Source organism: Mustelus asterias, chromosome 22 (assembly GCF_964213995.1).
Source record: "Mustelus asterias chromosome 22, sMusAst1.hap1.1, whole genome shotgun sequence".
Classification (NCBI taxonomy): Eukaryota; Metazoa; Chordata; class Chondrichthyes; order Carcharhiniformes; family Triakidae; genus Mustelus; species Mustelus asterias.
Genome location: NC_135822.1, coordinates 63,685,980 through 63,707,507, shown reverse-complemented (window position 1 = coordinate 63,707,507; position 21,528 = coordinate 63,685,980). Strand labels below are relative to the sequence as shown.

The 21,528-nt window shown below is 43.2% G+C and overlaps 1 protein-coding gene across 1 annotated transcript; it reads right to left on the bottom strand.

The window, feature by feature from the left end:
* Nucleotides 1–3,498: 3,498 nt before the first annotated feature.
* On the bottom strand, nt 3,499–20,442 carry LOC144510128 (lysoplasmalogenase TMEM86A-like). The gene is made up of 3 exons (XM_078239479.1): nt 20,296–20,442; nt 10,916–11,180; nt 3,499–4,015 (listed from the first exon to the last, which is right to left on the bottom strand). The coding sequence occupies exons 1-3, from the start codon at nt 20,314–20,316 to the stop codon at nt 3,603–3,605; spliced, it is 699 nt and encodes a 232-aa protein (XP_078095605.1). The 5' UTR covers nt 20,317–20,442; the 3' UTR covers nt 3,499–3,602.
* Between the last annotated feature and the right edge of the window lie 1,086 nt (nt 20,443–21,528).

Here is a 21,528-nt window from a genome sequence, read left to right as displayed (position 1 = left end):
GATTTCTTAAAATAAAAAGTTAGGTATTGTGATCGAGTCATTATCTCCAGTCAGCTGTCCTCATTTAGCTGCGCCAACTTTGAGTGCAAAACCTTAGCTTCCTGTTTTCTTCTTTACTGCTCTGAAGGGACATCCCAAATGTTTGTCTTGGACCTGCAAGAGCAAGGAGAAAGAAAATCTGGGGCTGGGAAATGGCTTGTTGATGACTGGAGATAGACTGAAGAGCCAGGTGGACAGAATCTCTGCTTCTTTACAACTTGGAGCAGACAAGTGTTTCAGAAGTCCTTTGAGGTTGAACCAGGGGTATAGGTGTGAAAAAAAAGGCACAGGAACAGCCAAAATTACTGGATCAAAAGAATTCCAGTGAATCCCTAATATTGCATAATTCTCCTGGCCAATCAAATTGGAGAAGTAATGAGTGTGTGATCATGTGATTGTCTTTGACCAATCAGATTGCCAAGAGTTGACTCAGCCTGAATGAAACAACCAAATGGCAAGAAGAGAGTCACAAATTCAATATTTACAGCAATCATGGGAATTCAATCAGAAAGAAGACTACTTACTGTCAAATAACCATGGTCATCAGATATTGAACATGAAATTGAAACTATTTAATAACCAAGAGTGTCAGGTCAGGTTGTTATGTGAACCATCAATAAGGTCCCAAAAAACTGTTTTGAAAGATTAACAGGAAGAGTTGAAATTCCTGGGGGCAAAACAGACAAACATAAATGCTTTATATGTCTGAGCACTGCAACTTGTTTGGTTTTGAGTAAGGCAAGAGGGGGATGATATGAGAATGTCTTAGAGTTGAGATGTCCCAGTTTTGTTGTTTTGGGCTGTGGGATGGCCTCAGTACCCTCAAAGAAAACTTTATTTATTATTAATGTCAATCGTAGGTTTACATTAACACTGCAATGAGGTTACTGTGAAAGCCTCCAATTTATGTTGTCCTAGTAATTTATATGTATCCAAATTTAACGAGACTGAAAGGTGTGTTCTGATTTTAAGCAATAGTGAGAAAAGCAGTACACACCCTCTTTGTATATATTGATAGTAAAAAGCCCTTTACATCATATTTCCCACATTGAAGTTCCATGAATTCAAGAAGAGAGAACACAGAATAAAATTCTGAAATATAATTTCAGTAAGCAGAATCAAAAATAGATGTGTTAATGATGAGGCCTAGACCAAACAAGTGACAAACTGAAAAAAACATAAAATCCTGTAAAAGCTCAGCAGGTCTGGCAGCATCTGTAGAGAGAGAAACAGTTAAGATTTTGAGTCTGTATGACTCTTCTTCGGGGCTGAAATGTGATAGATTATATTGTTGGAGGTCGGGGTGGTGGTGGAAAAGGTGGCACAGAATAGAAGGTAAGGGATAGGTTGGGAGCTCAGGTCAAATTGACAAATATTTCATGGGCACCAAACAAAGGGAGTGTTAATGGTAACGTTAAAGACTAAAGAAGGTGCTGTTAATGGCATAAATGAAGGGTCATATAATGTGATAACTGGAGAACAAGGGTCAGCATTCTGTGAAAGCAAAACAGCCTTCAGATGGCCCCGTGGGGGAGGGGTTTGGGGAAAAATCCAAACGGAGGATAGAGATTATACCACAAACTTGTTTTGCTGAACTCTCTCCTCAGTTTTGACCTTTTCTCAAAGCCCCTTCCCACAGGGTCATCTGAAAGTTGAGTAGCTGACCTTTGTTCTGCTATTAACATATTCTGTGACCTTACCATTTCTTCCACTCTTCAGCTCTGAAGAAAAGTCATACAACAGTACAGCACAGGAATGGGCCCTTCAGCCCACAATGTTGTGCCGAACATGACGCCAAATTAAACTAATCCTTTCTGCCTGTCCTTGGTCATAGAATCATAGAATCCCTACAGTGCAGAAGGAGGCCATTCGGCCCATCAAAGCTTTGACAAAGGGTCGTCTGGACTCAAAATGTCAGCTCTTTTCTCTCCTTGCAGACGCTGCCAGACCTGCTGAGATTTTCCACCGTTTTCTCTTTCAGTTTCAGATTCCAGCATCCGCAGTCATTTGCTTTTATCCAAAGGATACAAAGATCTTTGCACCAACGCAAAGTCCTCATTTAGGATCTCACCCATATCCTTTGCTTCCAAGCACAAGTTCCATCCTTTATCCTCGAGTGGTCCTACCCTCTCCCGATTTATCCTCTTGTTTTTAATGTAGGTATAAAATGCCTTGGAATTTTCTTTCACCCTACTTGCCAAGGTCATTTCATGGGCCCCCCTTGCTCTCCTAAATCCCTGCTTGAGTTCTTTCCTACTTTCTTTATGTTCCTCATGGGTCCTGTCCGATTTTAGCTTTCTAAACCTTACATATGCTTTTTCCTTTTTGACTAAATTCACAACCTCACTCATTATCCAAAGGTCCCTTACTTTACCATCCTTATCCTTCCTCCTTACTGGAACGTGTTGGCCCAGAGCTCTGATCAGCAGGTCTTTAAACAACTCCCACATGGCAAATGAGAACTTGCCCAACATCAGCTGCTCCCAATTAACTCTCCCTAACTCCTGCCGAATACAGTCATAATTTTGCCCTCCCCCAATTTAGTACCTTCCCGCAAGGTCCTGACTTATCTTTATTCATAGCTATCTTAAAACTTAAGGAGTTGTGATCACTGTTTCCAAAATGCACTCCCTCTGAAAGGTCAGTCACCTGGCCAGGCTTATTTGCTCATACAAGTTCCAGTATGGTTCCTACTTGAGTTGGACTATCCACATACTGTTTCAAGAAACCCTCTTGGATGCACCTAACAAAGTTTGCCCCATCTAAGTCTCTTGCCTTAAGGAAGTCCAAATCAATATTGGGGAAGTTAAAGTCACCCACGATGATAACCCTGTTATTATTGCATCTTTCCTGTATGTTCTCTCTGAGTGCTGATGTGACATTCTCCCTGATTAGTCGTGCAACTCCTCCATCTCTTTTTGCCTCCCTCCCTATCTCGTCTAAAACATCAAAACCCTGAACATTGAGCAGCCAGTCCTGTCCCTCTCTCATCTGAGTCTCTGTAACATCATCGTCCCTTGCACTGATCCAGGCTCTAACCTCATCTGCCTCACCCATAACACTCCTTGCATTGAAATAAACAAACTTCGGCCCATCAGTCCCATCATGTTCATTATTCTGGTCCTGCCTGTCCTTCCTTTCAGACTTACTGGTCCTTACATCTACATTCCCCTCAATCCCTCAATGTGCTGACCTGCTGCTCTGGTTCCCAGCCCCCTGCCACTCTTGTTTAAACCCTCCTGAGTAGCATCAGTGAACCTCCCTGCAAGGAAATTGGTTCCCCTTCAGTTTAGGTGTCGCCCGTCCCTCTTGTACAGGTCAGCCCTGCCCCAGAAGAGGTCCCATTGATCCAAGTCTCTGGACATGAAATATTAACTTGTTTCTCTTGCTACAGATGCTACCAGAGTTTTTACAGCATTTTTTGTTTTCATTTCAGATTTCCAGACTTTTATAAACTGGACAACTGCATTGATATAGACCTCAATCTATTTCTGCTTATTGAAAAACTTCAGAAGTTTAATTAAAATTGCATTATCAAACAATCGCCATTGCACAGTTAAAATCTAGTCACTCTTATTTTTGTCATCTCTTACAATACCTAGGGTAATAAACAATTGCGCCAGATAGTAGGTGGTCATGACAATGAACCGGTCATGTGGCACAGGAAAACATAGCAAGTTTGTTGCCAAAGTGAAGTCAGATATCATAAAAAGCACTGCTCCAATTGCACCAGTCACCTTGGCTGCTGTCCTTTTGTCACAGAACAGCACCTCAGCATTTGCTCTCCAGGACATGACCCCAATCAAGACGCTGTAACAGCCGAGCAGCAGCACCTGCCACATCTTGGAGCACCTGCTGAGAAAGGTCAAACCCAGTATGACCACAATGGCCATCAAACTTCCTGCTCGGAGATTCAGAGTCTTGAATCCAAAAGTCCATGTGTAAAAGCCATGGGCAAGAGCAAACAGGGCTCCACCTGAAGTTAAAAAGAAATTAATTTAGTAATTCTGACACCTCTCTAATTTATGAATAGTATAATGCAAGTGTCTGGGAACAATACTTCATGCTGAAAGTACTATAACAATATAAGCTTTTGCTGTTACATAATAGAATCATAGAATGGAGGCAACTGTTTAGTTGGAGGTCCCTCTTGACTTGTTGAATCTGTGCCAACTGTCTACAAGAAAGATTTCGCCAGTCCCACTTTTTCACAGCCTTGCAAGTTTTTTCTCCTTGGGTGCTTATTCAATTCCTTTTTAAAAGCCAGATTGAATCTGCCTTCACAACCCTTGCATGGAAGACATTCTAGAGCCTAACCATTCGCTGCATGAAAATATTTTTCCACATGTTCCCTTTGGTTCTGTTGTTACTTGCCTGGAATCTGTATCCTCTGATTCTCCACAGTTCTGATGTGGAGATGCCGGCGTTGGACTGGGGTAAACACAGTAAGAAGTCTCACAACACCAGGTTAAAGTCCAACAGGTTTATTTGGTAGCACAAGCCACAAGCTTTCGGAGCGCTGCTCCTTCATCAGGTGAGTGGCAGTTCTGTTCACAAACAGAGCATATAAAGGCACAACTCAATTTACAAAATAATGGTTGGAATGCTAGTCTTTTCAGGTAATCAAGTCTTAAAGGTACAGATAATGCGAGTAGAGAGAGGGTTAAGCACATGTTAAAGGGATGTGTATTGTCTCCAGACAGGACAGTTAGTGAGATTTCGCAAGCCCAGGCAAGTTGTGGGGGTTACAGATAGTGTGACATGAACCCAAGATCCTGGTTGAGGCCGTCCTCATATGTGCGGAAATTGGCTATCAGTTTCTGCTCAGCGATTCTGCGTTGTCGTGTGTCGTAAAGGCCGCCTTGGAGAACGCTTACCCGAAGATCAGAGGCTGAATGCCCATGACCGCTGAAGTGTTCCCCAACAGAAAGAGAACAATGAATGAGCAGCGCTCCGAAAGCTTGTGGCTTGTACTACCAAATACAATCACCAGGCAGGAGTGTTCTCTTCCTGTTGGGGAACACTTCAGCGTCACGGGCATTCAGCCTCTGATCTTCGGGTAAGTGTTCTACAAGGCGGCCTTTACGACACACGACAATGCAGAATCGCTGAGCAGAAACTAACAGCCAAGTTCCGCACACATGAGGACAGCCTCAACTGGGATCTTGGGTTCATGTCACACTATCTGTAACCCCCACGACTTGTCTGGGCTTGCAAAATCTCACCAACTGTCCTGGCTGGAGACAATACACATCTCTTTAACCTGTGCTTAACCCTCTCTCCACTCACATTGTCTGTACTTTTAAGACTTGATGACCTGTAAAGACTCGCATTCCAACGATTATTTTGTAAATTGAGTTTGTGTCTTTATATGCCCTGTTTGTGAACCGAATTCCCACTCACCTGATGAAGGAGCAGCGCTCCAAAAGCTTGTGGCTTGTGCTACCAAATAAACCTGTTGGACTTTAACTTGGTGTTGTGAGACTTCTTGTTGTGCTCTCCACAGTTCGACAAGTGAATAGTTTCTCCTTATTTACCCTGTCCAGATTGCTCATGATGTCGAACACCTCTGTCACATCTCTTAATCTTCTCTTCTCCAAGGAGAACAGTTCAAGCTTCTCCAATCTGTCCCTGTACCTGAAGTCCCTTATCCTTGGAACCATTCTCTTAAATCTTTTCTGCACCTTCTCTTAAATCTTCACATCCTTCCTGAAGTGTTATCCAGAATTGGACACAATCTCCAGTTAAGGTTGAACCAGTGTTTTATAAAGATTCATCATAACTTTCTTACTTTTATACTCTCTATGTCTCTATTCATAAAGCCTAAGAGCCTTTATGCCTTTCTAACGACTTTCTCAACCTGCCTTGCCACTTTCAATGATTTATACACCCAGGTCTTTCTTTTCCTGCACCTCTTTAGAATTGCACACTTCAATTTATAATGACTCCCCTTGTTCTTCCTCCCAAAATGTATCACTTCACATTTTTCGGATTTAAATGTCAAAATCACACATCGATCCATTCCATAAACCTGTCAATGTCCTCTTGAAGTCCAAAACTATCCTCCTCACAGTTCACAATGCTTCCAAGTTTTCTGACATCTGTAAATTTTGAAATTGTGTCCTGCACACCATTGATATAAGTAATTAATATCTATAAAACAAACCAACCCCAGGGGAATTCTGCTGTATCCCTTCTTCCAGTCTGAAAAAAAATCTGTTTCTGCTACCCATTCAACTTTTCATCCATATTTTCACTCCCCATGTTGGGGTTGACTAATAAATGGACTGTGTTCTTAAAATGCTTTTGGAATGCATTACTTACCAACGTTGTCTGTTGTCACATCAAATTGGTTGAACACAATTTGCCTTATTAAATGTTGGAGTAAATGAATGATCCTGACTCCTTAAGTGGGTTATTTGATTTAAAAAAAACAATGATTTAAGACAGGAAGGTTAAAACAAGGGCAACTTCAGGACTGCCACAATTGACTCTCAGATAAGGAAACATAGAAACTAGAAGCAGGAGTAGACCATTCGGTCCTTCGAGCTTGCTCCGCCATTCATTTTGAGCATGGCTGATCATCGAATTCAATATCTGGCACAGTGGCACAGTGGTTAGCACTGCTGCCTCACAGCGCCAGGGACCCGGGTTCGATTCCCAGCTTGGGTTGAGATATTAAAGGGTTAATATCGGAGGCAGACCCTGGGGGCTTCTCATAAATTGCAGACTTAAAGCTGGCTTTGCAACACAGTATAAAGCAAGCATGCCTATTCTTGGTTCGAAAAATGCGGTTAAAAACATTTACTTCTGCTTTAAGGTGATTCTGAAGAAACAATGTTGGTATTAAACAGAATCTTGCAGACATACTAGCTAAGTCCACTTTGCTAATGAATTATAGTAAACAATGTCAGCAGTTTACTGAATGTGGTGGTACAGCTTGCAGGGTGCAGCTAACAGTGCCTTCTTCTATTATAAGCTAATTTGACATTCAGCTTGCCTTCTACATGGCTCCTGTGGTGCTTGTGCAATGATTGCTGGGAAAAGAAGCTAACTGCTGCACGATTACCGTATACGGCAATTGCGGGGCCCCTTGTAATCATTACTCATTTTGGGGTTAACCAGTATCATAACAATAAGACTCTTTGGGGTCTATTTAGCTTAAGAAACGGGAACTGAAACCATCTGAAACTATGAAGTAATGAGGCGTGGTTAATGGTTGTTTTGAAAGAAATATGATTGGAAGCTAATTGTACCTAGCGGTTGCTAGGGGCCTCATTGGCCAGCTGAAAGCAGTGCTAATCGATCCGAATTATGCATTCATGTGAAATGTCAATTTGAATGGCATCAAGATAGATACGTCACCGGGTCCAGATGGGATGTACCCCAGGTTACTGTGGGAGACGAGGGAAGAGATTGCAGAGCCTCTGGCGATGATCTTTGCGTCGTCGATGGAGACGGGAGAAGTGCCGGAGGATTGGAGAATTGCGGATGTGGTGCCTATTTTCAAGAAGGGGAATAGGGATAGCCCAGGAAATTACCGACCGGTGAGTCTAAGCTCAGTGGTTGGTAAGCTGATGGAGAAGATCCTGAGGGACAAGATTTATGAGCATTTGGAGAGGTTTAGTATGCTTAAGAATACTCAGCATGGCTTTGTCAAAGGCAGATCATGCCTTACGAGCCTGGTGGAGTTCTTCGAAAATGTGACTAAACACATTGACGAAGGGAAAGCGATAGATGTGGTTTATATGGATTTTAGCAAGGCGCTCGATAAGGTCCCCCATGCAAGGCTTCTAGAAAAAGTGAGAGGGCATGGGATCCAAGGGGCTGCTGCCCTGTGGATCCAGAACTCGCTTGCCCAAAGGACAGTAAGAAGTCTCACAACACCAGGTTAAAGTCCAACAGGTTTATTTGGTAGCAAATACCATAAGCTTTCGGAGCACAGCTCCTTATGGTATTTGCTACCAAATAAACCTGTTGGACTTTAACCTGGTGTTGTGAGACTTCTTACTGTGCTTACCCCAGTCCAACGCCGGCATCTCCACATCATGACTTGCCCAAAGGAGGCAGAGAGTGTGTATAGATGGGTCTTTTTCTAAATGGAGGTCGGTCACCAGTGGTGTGCCCCAGGGATCTGTTCTGGGATCCTTGCTGTTTGTCATTTTCATAAATGACCTGGATGAGGAAGTGGAGGGATGGGTTGGTAAGTTTGCTGACGACACGAAGGTTGGTGGGGTTGTGGATAGTCTGGAGGGATGTCAGAAGTTACAGAGGGACATAGATAGGATGCAAGACTGGGCGGAGAAGTGGCAGATGGATTTCAACCCAGATAAATGCGTAGTGGTCCATTTTGGCAGGTCAAATGGGATGAAGGAGTACAATATAAAGGGAAAGACTCTTCGTACTGTGGAGGATCAGAAGGACCTTGGGGTCCGAGTCCATAGAAATCTAAAATCGGCCCCGCAGGTGGAGGAGGTGGTTAAGAAGGCGTATGGTGTGCATCAATTCATCAATCACGGGATTGAGTTTAGGAGTCCGGGGATAATGATGCAGCTATATAAGACCCTCGTCAGACCCCACTTGGAGTACTGTGCTCAATTCTGGTCGCCTCATTACAGGAAGGATGTGGAAAAGATTGAAAGGGTGCAGAGGCGATTTACAAGGATGTTGCCTGGATTGAGTGGCATGCCTTATGAGGATAGGCTGAGGGAGCTCAGTCTTTTCTCCTTGGAGAGACGTAGGATGAGGGGAGACCTAATAGAGGTATATAAGATGTTGAGAGGCATAGATCGGGTGGACTCTCAGAAGCTTTTTCCCAGGGTGGAAATGGCTGCTACGAGAGGACACAGGTTTAAGGTGCTGGGGGGTAGGTACAGGGGAAATGTTAGGGGGAAGTTTTTCACACAGAGGGTGGTGGGCGAGTGGAATCGGCTGCTGTCAGTGGTGGTGGAGGCAAACTCAATAGGGTCTTTTAAGAAACTCCTGGATGAGTACATGGGACTTAATAGGATGTAGGGTTATAGATAGGCCTAAAAGGTAGGGATATGTTCGGCACAACTTGTGGGGCTGAAGGGCCTGTTTTGTGCTGTAGTTTTCTATGTTTCTATGTTATAAAAATGGGACTTATCCCATTTGGGCACTCTTGCTGGGCGACGAGTCGAGCAAGGGTCTGCCATCTTGCATATGTAAGAGAATAAAACTTCTTTTGTTTCAAAACAGTTGGTGTCTGGCCCTTGCCTCAAGAATGTAATAAGTCTCCTAAAATGAACTTAACAGGGTCACTGTCTGTGTGGAGTTTGCACATTCTCCCCGTGTCTGCGTGGGTTTCCTCCGGGTGCTCCGGTTTCCTCCCACAACCCAAAGATGTGCAGGTTAGGTTGATTGGCCATGGTAAATTGCTCCTTAGTGTTGGGGGTTAGTAGGGTAAATAAGTAGAGTTATGGGGTTGGGCCTGGGTGGGATTGTGGTCAGTGCAGACTTGATAGGCTGAATGGCCTCCTTCTGCACTGTGGGGATTCAATGATCCCTCCTTCCACCCACACCACCATATCCCTTGATCCCTTTCCCCCCCCAAGAGCTATATCTAATTCTTTCTTGAAATCACACAACGTTTTGGCCTCAACTGCTTTCTGTGGTGGTGAATTCCACACGTTCGCCACACTCTGAGTGAAACAATTTCTCCTTACATTAGTTCTAAAAGGTTCACCCCTTATCCTCAAATTATGACCTTTAGTTCGGGACTCCCCCACCATCAGGAGCATTCTTTCTGAATCTACCCTGTCTAATCCTGTTAGAATTTTATAAGTTTCTATGAGATCCCCTCTTATTCTTCTAAACTCCAATGAATACGATCCTAACCAACTTAGTCCCTCCTCATATGACAGACCTGCTATCCCAGGAATTAGCCTGGTAAACCTTCGCAGTACTCTCTCTTTAGCAAGGACATTCTTCCTCAAATAAGGACACCAAAACTGCATACACTGCTCCAGGTGTGGCTTCACCAAAAGCCCTGTACAATTTCAGTAAAACTATACTATACTCAAATCCTCTTGCTATGAAGACCAACATACCATTTTCCTCCCTTACTGCCTACTGTACTCGTGCGCTTACTTTCAGTGACCGATGCATGAGGATGCCAAGGTTTTGAGGAGAATGGGCCAGGGTTTCTGCCCATCATCTCGGAGCCTTTGCCTATTTGGATGTTTCATCACTAAGTCAAAATAGAATCGGGCTCATAAGTGATATCCTCCAACAGTCTTGAAGTCTGTTAACTTTCACTGTTTAAGCTGACAAAATGTCTACTTGTGTGAGATACTGGACTACATGTTCTCCAGTGAAATTGCACCAGAAACACTGAACACCTTCAGCCAAGTGGAGAAGACTTGAAAGAATAAGAACCATTCCAGGTTTGACAGGATCAGCTACAAATATTTGGCTGTGGCACAACGCAGTGGAGTTATTTAAATTGGATTTTGTGTCCAGAGTTTTGGTTCAAAGTGATTGATCTGAATATGCCATTCTTTGATTATTTCAAGTTTTCTCTACATTTCACACTAATAATTGCTGCATCCCTCATATAATCCAGCAGCTGAAAAAGTGGACTGTTGGCATCACTATGATCAGCAGGTTGGAGATCCACTGCTTTTAAATGAGTGCCAATTTCTTTCTTGCAAGATAATATCATTTTAAGTGGCGCTCCATCAATAACCGTATCATGGTCTGAGATTGCCAAGTATGAGACAGATTGCCTTGCATTCCAGCTCAGCAACTGTTGCTAGCTAGCAGGCAAATGCATAATTACTCTATGTACAAAAGCATTTTATTGTATTCATATACTTATTCCAATCAGGGTCTAATTTCAGAATATTCTGCTTACCTCCAATAAAAAGCATGTTATTGTCCATGAACAGAAGCACATCACCGACCGCTGAAAGGATGAGGCCCATGAGTAGTTTTAGAAGACTGGGATGACTGCATAAAACCTTTTTTCCATTGTGCACAACGAACATGCACAAACAGATGATGGGCAAGATTTTGGTTAATCCCTTTGTCCAAAGTGGTATAGAGGATATTAGATCGACGATCATATAGGTGCAGGCTGTTATGACGAAAGGTACCAATATTGCCAATTCATTGCCAACCTGCATGCCAAGAAAACATTCACCCAATGACTATCCATAAAGTAATGAATCCTTCTCGTATTCCGACATGATTCTCCAAACCATTGGTACTCATGTTCAGGTTCACATCTCAGAGCCAAACTTATTCAGTCTTCCACAATTTGTTTTACAAAATCCCCAACCCCAAAATTTAAAATTCTTAATTTCCCCAACATCCCCAATCCATAACATGTATCCTCTGACCCCTTCTCCTACCCTTTTAAATGGCTGTTTATTCCTTCTCAGACTCAGTTATTTCTGATTCTTCCCCTAATTGTTACATGGCTGCCTTTTGTTCACCGCCACTGCACTCTCCATCTGTTATTTTCTCCTTCATTTCTGCTGCTGTTATGTCCAGCCAACAACCACCTCTTACCTTTGATGGCCTCCTGTTATCCTTGGTCTTATTGCCTCCCAAACAGAGCTCCCAATCTTCCTCTATTGCTAAATCTTCCTTGAAGAAGCTCAAGTTCCTCTTTGGTTCCAAACTCAACTTTTACCTGAACAATTCTCAACTCTGTAGAAATGCTAAGTGTCCCCAAAGCGTATCCTCCACATTAGTGGAGCCTTTTTTCTCGCACTTCTCACTTGGACAAGATACGAGAAAACGTTAATCGTCTGACATGGGGATCATGTTTTCACCTGTCGCCTCTAATCTGTAGCTGCAACATGCTGCACAACAGAGCCTGCAATTTTGGTGATAGATGCACACATGTGCACACTGCATATGTATGCTGGATGTGGTCTTGGTGAGGTTGTCAGTGCAGACAATACAGCCATGTGGTGAAAGGAGGCAGAGTCGGCTGATTGTGACATCAGCCAGTATGCAACACTGATTTAACACCAGCATTGTCATTTTCGATCCAGCTGATGTCCTCTGTGATAGAATCTGTGGTTTCAAAGCTTGTAATTTTTTGAGACAGACCCCAAGGGAAACTGAAAAGGGAAAATGAGAAATGCAACTGCAGTTTCGAAGTAAAATAAGACTGAAGCTGAGATTGGAAATAAAAACTGGATGAGACCATGGGGGAGATTATCCAGGCCCACAAATTGCACTAGCCCGGAAAATCGGGAGTTAGCAGGAAGGGAGTTTTGCGCCAGTCGCCAAACCTGCTATGACCCTCCCAGGCTGCGCTGCTGCCCCTGATTGGGTTCCAGCTTGTAGCAGGCAGGAACTCAATGCAGATTAAAAACCATAATTAGCAGGCTTACAGCCCGAGTCAGATGGCCCTCACTATTCACCCGCCTCCCCAGCAGAATCTGCACCTTGCAGACTCTGTACCAAGTCCTCACAAGTGAGGACCTGGCGTGTTGCAACCTGAGGGTCGAGGAAGCACCACCAACCCCTCAGTAATGAGAGGCATCCTCCACCACCCACACCATGCAGGCATGAGATTTATTGCACCCAGCCCCTCCCACTCAGGCCCCCATCCTCCTCATTCCTCCCAACTCAGGCCCTCTCCTGCTCAGACCTCCCACTCAGCCCCCACACTCAGACTGCCCCACTCAGACCCCTCCCCTCTTCAGACTGCCCCACTCAGCCTCCTTTCAAGCCAAGCACCTTGGCAGTGCCAACAGTGCACTGTTCCCAGCACCCTGGCACTGATACCCTGGCCTGGCACTTTGGGCCCTGTGGGGGCTTGAGGAGGTAGGTCCAATGACCCTGCTGCTGCTGCTGCTAGGCTGCAGAGGATGGGTCCTTCAAGGGTCCTGGGGGCTGGGTGTACTCAGACTGGGAGCAAAGAGTTGACCTCCCAACTGTCCACCTGGATGATGGTGTCATGGTGGATTGCCTCTTACAGCCCTGGAGACCTGAAGATCACCCTGGCTGGCATGGTGATTTCAGGCAGCCCTGTGATCAATTTCTGCACTCCTGCCTGTCACCTGTGCAAATTCTGAAGTGGCCAAGTGACTTTAACCTCCATGCGCTCTAATTACCTGGCAGAATTTTAAATCATGGCAGCACTCCACTCTGCAACAGATATTTTCCTTTGTCCCCATCAGATGCTGCAGGTGAGAGCAGACCCCTTTGAAGTCCTCTGTCAGAGAGCAGATGTCAATTTCACCTTGTGGGGGGGTGGGTCCAATCTGCTCAGCTATGCACTCAGCCCCATTGTATGCCCACAGCTTTGATTTGAAGTTGCTGTGGCTTCCCAGCAAGCCAAAATTGTTGAAATTCTCTCCATTGCACTTGAAGTCTTTGATCTGTAGCAAGTGCAATATGCAGTGTCTGCAAAAGATTCAGCGATCAGATCAAGGGAATTCTGTCATCCTCCAACCCCCTGGGTTTATTTTGATTTCTCTTCATGGTTGACTGCCCCTCAAGTACCTCATTGAGGCTGACCAATGTGGACAGAGTCTGACCTGATTGACAGTCTGTGGTTTCACTCCCTCTTTGAAGCTTGGCAGCAGCAGAGGGGCTAATGGCCACTGGACTTCCCTCCTCGAGCTCCATGTCATCATGTGCCCCATAGATTTTCATATCCATTCTGTTACCCTTTTACACTACAATATAGAGTACTGATGTAAAAAAAGCAATATTATTTCACTGCCAGGAGATGAGGCATGTCAAAACAATTAGTTTGAAGCTGAAAGATAACTCAGTGGCAGTAATAGGGATCCCGATGGAGTCTTTGGAAAAAAACTGCTCCAATAAAGAGGTGATAAAACAGTAGTAATAGTAAAATTGTAAAGTGTTTATTCACAACCTACTAGAGTGGTTGATGCTCTCTTGCTCCCCCAACAAGACAAACACATTAATATCTTGAGAGAGACTGGGGCAATTCAGTCATTGATGGCGGATGATGATATGTTTTGCTTCCAAGTGGTTTGATGGAAGAAAAATTATTGATGTGGTTATATGTAAAATTAAATTACAAAATGACTTCTTAAATGGAGTTGTCATTCCAGGAATTATTCCTAGTTTATTTTGTGAGAGAGTAGATTTTATATTGGGTGATGATTTGACAGGTTTGAGAGTATCAGCATCTCCAAGAGCTTTGAAAGAGCCAGTTGAGTTGAGAATTTTCAGGAGAAACACCTTTGGTTAGGCTCCTCAGGCTGGATAAGGATGAAGATGAATCAGTTGAGAGGGAGGATAGAACATTTTAGGGAAGGCCAAGCATTCTTGATTGAAGCCCAGCAGGTGGACCCTGTTTTGTGGACATTCTCTCAGACGCTGTATTCTGGGGAAGAACCGGTGAGAGTCCTTGAATGTTATGACCTAAAAAATGGCATGTTAATGAGTAAGTGAAGACTTCCTCAGAGCCAGAAGATAAAGAGTAGATAGTAGTCCGTCACATTGTCTGACCTGGTTTACAGTTGGAAAATATCAAGACTTACCTATGAGATTCTGATGGCAGGTCTTTTAGGAATAAGAAATCCTCAGGCTAAAGTAATGAAGCAATTTTATTGGTCAGGATGGCATAAAAATTTGGCTGAATTTTACAAGGCATATCACACATGTCAACTGGTTGGAAAGCCCCAGCCGTCAATATTAGCAGCTCTATTGGTCCCAATACTAGCTTTCCATGAACCACATACTTAGGTTCTTGTGGATTTCATGCGACTGGAGTGTGATGTTGAACAGGAGTGCTGGGTGTTGGGTTAACGTGGGAATCTTAATCTCTTTCTAAAAATCTGGTTTGTTTGTTTTTAATTTGTAGGGATCAAGGGATATGGGGAAAGGGAAATCAGAATATTGAATTTGATGATCAGCCATGATCAAAATGTTTGGTGGAGTAGGCTCAAAGGGTTGAATGGCCTACCTTTAGTTTCTATGTTTCTCTGTAACATGTATCTGAAGTTTACTGTTTAACTTCTAAATTTGGTCCAGTTTTAAGCAGTGATATTCAAGCTGACCACTGGAGAGTAGTTGAAGTTAATAAATTAAGGAAACTAATTTTTCTGTACCTGGGGCAGAGCTAACTGTTTATTTTTCAGAGCATATAAATTAGGCCTCTCAGTGTGACTCAGCATTGGAGTGCGACTTTGTCCAAGAGTGCTGGGACTTGGGAGAGTGTGGGGGAGCAGGTGAAGGTGTTCCTTTTTATGATATGGTTCTTATGATTTTGGCTGTATGATCTGGGATGTATCGAGTAAGTAGTTAAGGTCTATACTATTCCGAAGGTTTAAAATAGAATGGGAACTGGTGGTAGGTTAATAAAAGAAAATAAAAATGGAAAATAATTAATTGAACAAAATAATGAAGTAGTTAATTAAAACACATTGAGGATGACAGGACAGGTAATGTGCTACAACTACAACATGTGGAGCTCCCACGTGCCATTGTGATCTGGGGCAAACATGTCTGTGGTAAGTGTTTGCAGCTCGAGGTTCTTTGACTCAAAGTCATTGAGCTGGAGGCGAGCTGCAGACACTGCAATGCATCAGGGAAGGGGAAAGTTACCTAGGCTTGAGTTTTTAAGTCCTGTCCATGGAAGCAACCATTGTGAGTGGGGAGGGAAAATTTGGAGAGGCGGCCCATGGGTGGGACTTGAAAATCCAACCCTTGTGTTCTTTGTATCAAGTGGCAGTCAACTTAGGATAGAGTTATCTGATTTGGTCAAGGACAGGAGGGTGTGACTTTGAGTGAGGCAGGTAAGGGGATTCAGATGGCAGGAGTGCAGGAGCCTCAACCTTTTCAATTGTTGGACAGATTTGAGGTTCTTTCAGCTTGTTTGGATGAGAGTGGGGACTGCAGGATGGATGACCTGCATTGTACCATTGGGAGAGTCTACATCTGAACCCTGCAGGGACCACTATTGTAGCGAGCCACATAGCTAGGGAACCAGAGAGGATTTAAAACTAAATAGTAGGTGCAAAGTATCAAATTTGGACAAATATAGTAAACCAAAGAGTAGAGCAAAGGCAAGCGAGAAATGTATTTATATGGGAAATTATAAACAGACTGTGAGGGGAAGGGATAGAGTACAAATCTAAGAGTAAGTCAGCAGATAAGGCACAAGGTTTCAAAAGTAATAAAATTACAAAACTAAAGGCTCTGTATCTGAATGCATGTAGCATTCAAAACAAAATAGTTGAACTGATCATTCAAATAGAGATAAATAAATACATAATAACCGTTGAAGAGACATGGCTACAAAATGACAGAGATTGGGATCTGAATATTGAATGATATTTCAGAAGGACAGGAAGTCAGGAAAGGTCGGAGAGGTTAATTAAGGATGGTGTTAGTAAATTAGAGAGGAATGAGCTAATTTCAGAAAATCGGGATGTAGCAGCAGTTTGGGTAGAAATGAGAAATGATAATGACAAGTAAAGACAAAAGCCAGACCCTAACTGAAATGGGAAATGGAAAAAGGAAATTGACACTTTCAGTTTCTGAGGAAACAAAGACTGAACCTGAGATTATATAAAAGGACACAGATCCATCAGAGTTCACATGAGGATGAGGGGTGCAGGTTAGGCTGGCTGAAGAAGATGGAGGCTAAATCCAGAATAGGAAAATAAACAGTTGCTATGACTGTTTCTGTTACTTGGTGGATCTGTGCCATTCAGACTATTTGTAAGAAGAGTTGAGATGGTTCTGAAGATGTGTATCATTCTTGGTAAAGACCATGCCCATGGAACTTGGGTTAGTTGTGCGCTGCTGTCAGCTGGGAGTCAGGCTAAATCCTTGTAAAAGAGGAGCTGAAATTCTTCATGAGAAGACTTTTGAAGAACATTATGATTAGATTGATGATATATATTCTGAGTGAACTGCCCAGCCAATTCATAAGATTTGTCTTAGCCGTGTCTGTCATTTAATGTGCAGCTTATAATCTATAATCAACTGCAATTCTGTTGATTCATGTTCAACTCAGGTTGATTCTGGGTTTGAGAGTGTTGGTGATTATCCAAGTAGCATTTAGTATTTTGGGAGCGCCACTGGGGCAAAATGGTTAGCATTGCTGCCTTACAGCGCCAGGGACCCAGGCTCAGTTCTGGCCTTGGGTGACTATGTGGAGTTTGCATGTTCTCCACGTGTCTGAGTGGGTTTGCAGCAGGTGCTCTGGTTTCCTCCCACAGTCCAAAGATGTGTAGGTTAGGGGGATTAGCTATGGTAATGTGTGCGATTGAAGGGATAGGGTGTGGGAGAGTGCCGAGGTAAGATAATCAGCCAGAGAGTTGGTGCAGACTTGATGAGTTGAATGGCTTCTTCTGCACTGTTGGGATTCTGTGATTCTGTTCTATGATTCTGTGTCTTCTTCGATTGACTCTTGAAGAGTAAAACTTACTTTGTTGTGGCTTCATTTGTTCAGTAAATAACTGGGATTTTGGGTTTCTTCTTTCAAAAAGTTACTGGACTCTGCCAAGCTCATAACATCTCTTAAACACACACAGCTGAGCATGCATGAGGCAACAGGAAAGACCTCCACGTCCCAATGCTATATAAAGGGATTATCAACAACTTACCTGTTAGTTGCTGATTAATTCAACCGGTTCTCGAGTTTGTGGAAGTTCTTGTTTTTTTTGAAGAGTTGATTAAAGTTGGTGTAAAGTCTGCAGAGAGTTGTGCTGCATTTGGAGGAGTTCTCAGTTATGACTGAAAAGGTACTGGACAGATCACTTTCCCCTAATCTTGGGTGCTACTGTTGCAATTCCCCTTGTGCCATGACAGGAGAGGAAAATGGAATAAAGGCAGCAAAGACAAGGAAAAGCTGCTCGCAAAAAAAGGAGGAAAAAGGTTTTCAACACGAGGCCTCTGCCACTTGCACTCTTAGAGGAATCCTTCTCTTACCTTCAACAAAGCAAGGAGCAGTTTGTACATCATCCACGCTTCATGAAGGAGGTGCTCGGACTAATGTGCAACCAGACCTGCAGCTTCAGAACAAGGAAAGGATGGTGGTGCCAGGAGATGTAAAGATGACTGTGGCCTTGAGTTTCTCACCATCAGGATTCTTTGATGGTGGAACTAGCAAGATGTGTAACATCTACCTCACAGCTTTCATTCCACTGCTTTGTCAGAGAGACAACAAACTCTTTATGCCAGGAGAGGGAAGATCATAAGTGTTTTTTCTGCAACAGAGAGAAGCAGGTGGAGAGTGCAGGAGTGCAACATGCCATAGATACGGAAACGTGGTTCTGCAGACACCACATCTCAATCCCTTATTAATTGCTTCCGGAGTCACAGACAAATTTAAGAATCAATCACATTGCTGTAGCTCTGGAGTCACATGTAGACCAGACCAGGTAAGGTTTTCACAATTTGGAATTTTTCTCTTGCCTGTTTTTTTGTCTTACCTTCACTGCCACACAGGTTGTTCTGTATAATTAGCGATATTGGTGGACACCTCCATTAACATTCCACATGATGACGAGGACTTGCACGCTGGATAATCAATCAGGGAAATGTGGGTGCTGGCTCATGATCTTATATCCTTTTTGATCATCTAATCTCAAAAGATTCTATCCTAAGTATACACACCATGTACGTGTACTCATTGGAGATTCTATGCAGATAAATTCACACTACACACAAACAGATGTTCTGGGGACACGGGTTCGAATTCCGCCACGGCAGATAGTAGAATTTGAATTCAATAAAAAGGTCTGGAATTAAGAATCTGCTGATGACAGGAAACCACTGTCAATTGTCAGAAAAACCCATCTGGTTCACTAATGTCCTTCAGGGAAGGAAATTTGCCATCCTTACCTGGTTTAGCCTACATGCGACTCCAGAGCCACAGCAATGTGGTTGACTCTCAACTGCCTCGGGCAACTAGGGATGGGCAATAAATGCTGGGCAGCCAGCGACGCCCATGTCCCACGAATGAATTAAAAAAAAGATGCACACAAACATTTGTGTCAAAGTACTAGTCCACTAACTCTCACACTCAGATGATGATGTGTTGTAATTTTACAAATTTTGCAGAAAACCTTAATCGCTAACAGGACCAAAGAAGAAAACTATTGGTTTTAAATCAACAAGTGATGTGAAGGTGACGTTGAACTTCCTAGCTCACAGACCACAATCAGTAAGGATAGGCAACAACACCTCCTCCTCGATCACCCTCAACACCGGTGCCCCACAAGGCTGTGTTGTCAGCCCCCTACTATACTCCTTATACACCTATGACTGTGTGGCCAAATTCCCCTCCAATTCAATTTTCAAGTTTGCTGACGACACCACCGTAGTGGGTCAGATCTCAAACAATGACAAGACAGAGTGCAGGAATGAGATAGAGAATCTGGTGAACTGGTGCGGTGACAATAATCTCTCCCTCAATGTCAACAAAGTGAAGGAGATTATCATCGACTTCAGGAAACGTAAAGGAGAACATGCCCCTGTCTACATCAATGGGGACGAAGTAGAAAAGGTCGAGAGCTTCAAGTTTTTAGGTGTCCAGATCACCAACAACCTGTCCTGGTTCCCCCATGCCGACGCTATAGTTAAGAAAGCCCACCAACGCCTCTGCTTTCTCAGAAGACTAAGGAAATTTGGCATGTCAGCTACGACTTACATCAACTTTTACAGATGCACCATAGAAAGCATTCTTTCTGGTTGCACTACAGCTTGGTATGGCTCCTGCTCTGCCCAAGACTGCAAGAAACTACAAAAGGTCATGAATGTAGCCCAATCCATCACGCAAACCAGTTTCCCATCCATTGACTCTGTCTACAGTTGCCGCTGCCTCGGCAAAGCAGCCAGCATAATTAAGGACCCCACGCACCCCGGACATTCTCTCTTCCACCTTCTTCCTTCGGGAAAAAGATACAAAAGTCTGAGGTCACATGCCAACCGACTCAAGAACAGCTTCTTCCCTGCTGCTGTCAGACTTTTGAATGGACCTACCTTGCATTAAGTTGATCTTTCTCTACACCCTAGCTATGACTGTAACACTACATTCTGCACTCTCTCATTTCCTTCTCTATGAAAGGTATGCTTTGTCTGTGTAGCATGCAAGAAACAATACTTTTCACTGTATGTTAATACATGTGACAAGAATAAATCAAATCAAATCAAATCAAATCAACTGGTTTCAGAATAAGTCTGTGCAAATATCCACTGAAGTGGAAAATTCAATTGCAATAGTATGAATGCAACTGATTAAAGGAAATGAAAATCATTAATCAGTATTTTGCCTTTACCTACCAGAGAGTGAGGATTCACCATTGTGAGAGGAAGCTGTGCTGCTTGTTTCTCTCGGTTTCAGTGTCTGTCGAAGCTGAATTGCTTTTCTAGCTTTTCCTTCAGACCAGCTTTCTGAAAATGCGGTGTGGTCGGTTTAGGTTTCACTGTCAGTGATTTTGACGCTGATATTCAGATTCATGATTTTTAAAAAAACTTTCTGGAAAATGGAACTGGTTCTACCAGCTAAAGTTCAAAGGGAAAGAGGCCGTCTCAAATGAGTGAACAAATTATGTTTTCACTTAATCATGTGACCCATTGTATTCAGCAGCAGTCTGGGCGAAGCAGTGATTGATACTCTACATACACAGCATATTCACCAGAATTGCAACACCTGTGTGTTTATCTTGTTGAGTATTTTCAGCAGGAGAGAAGTTAGTAAGATAGATTTTCAACAACAATAAAATTATTTGTGTTCACCCTTTAGAAACGGGCTGTTTCTGCAAGCACTCTATAATTTATGGTTTGTTATCTGTCCAAGATTGGCAACTCTAATTGGAAGCATTTCTTGAGGTGTGGTTGCATGATGTCCTGACCCCACAGTATCTGACCGCATGGTATCTACAAGGTTTATTGCATTTTGCATATGAAAGTCTACTTGACAAATCCAGTACAATCCTGACCAGCTCCTTACTTGAGGTCATTTACACCTCGGTTGCTTGTGTCCTAACTCACACTAAGTTCTGTTCACCCATTATTCCTGCGCTGTCTGATGTACATTGACTCCCAGTTAATCAGCACCTCAATGTTAAAATATTCTTGTTTTCAACTCCTTCCATGACCCTGCCTTTGTCCATAATTGTTCATCCCATAACCTTCTGAGATATCTACACTCTTCTAATTCTGGCCTCTTGAGCATCCCTGATTTTAATCACTCTACCTATGGTGCCCATGCTTCCAGTTACCAAGGCCCTAAACTTCAGAATTTTCTCCCAAAATTTCTCCTGCTCTATAGTTCTGGGATACTGCTTTAAACCTACTTCTTTGACCAAGCTTTTGGTTATCTGAATTCTCACCTCCATATGTACCCCATGTGTGGTGAACCATCGTTGGTTACCACTGTGGGGTTATTCCAATGTTACTGTTGGGTTAGGGTGTTGACACTGTGGGGTTGTTATAATGTTGTTGTTGGGTTAGGGTGTTTACACTGTGGGATTAATATACCTGTGGTGGATGCTGTTATGGCACATCCCGGTC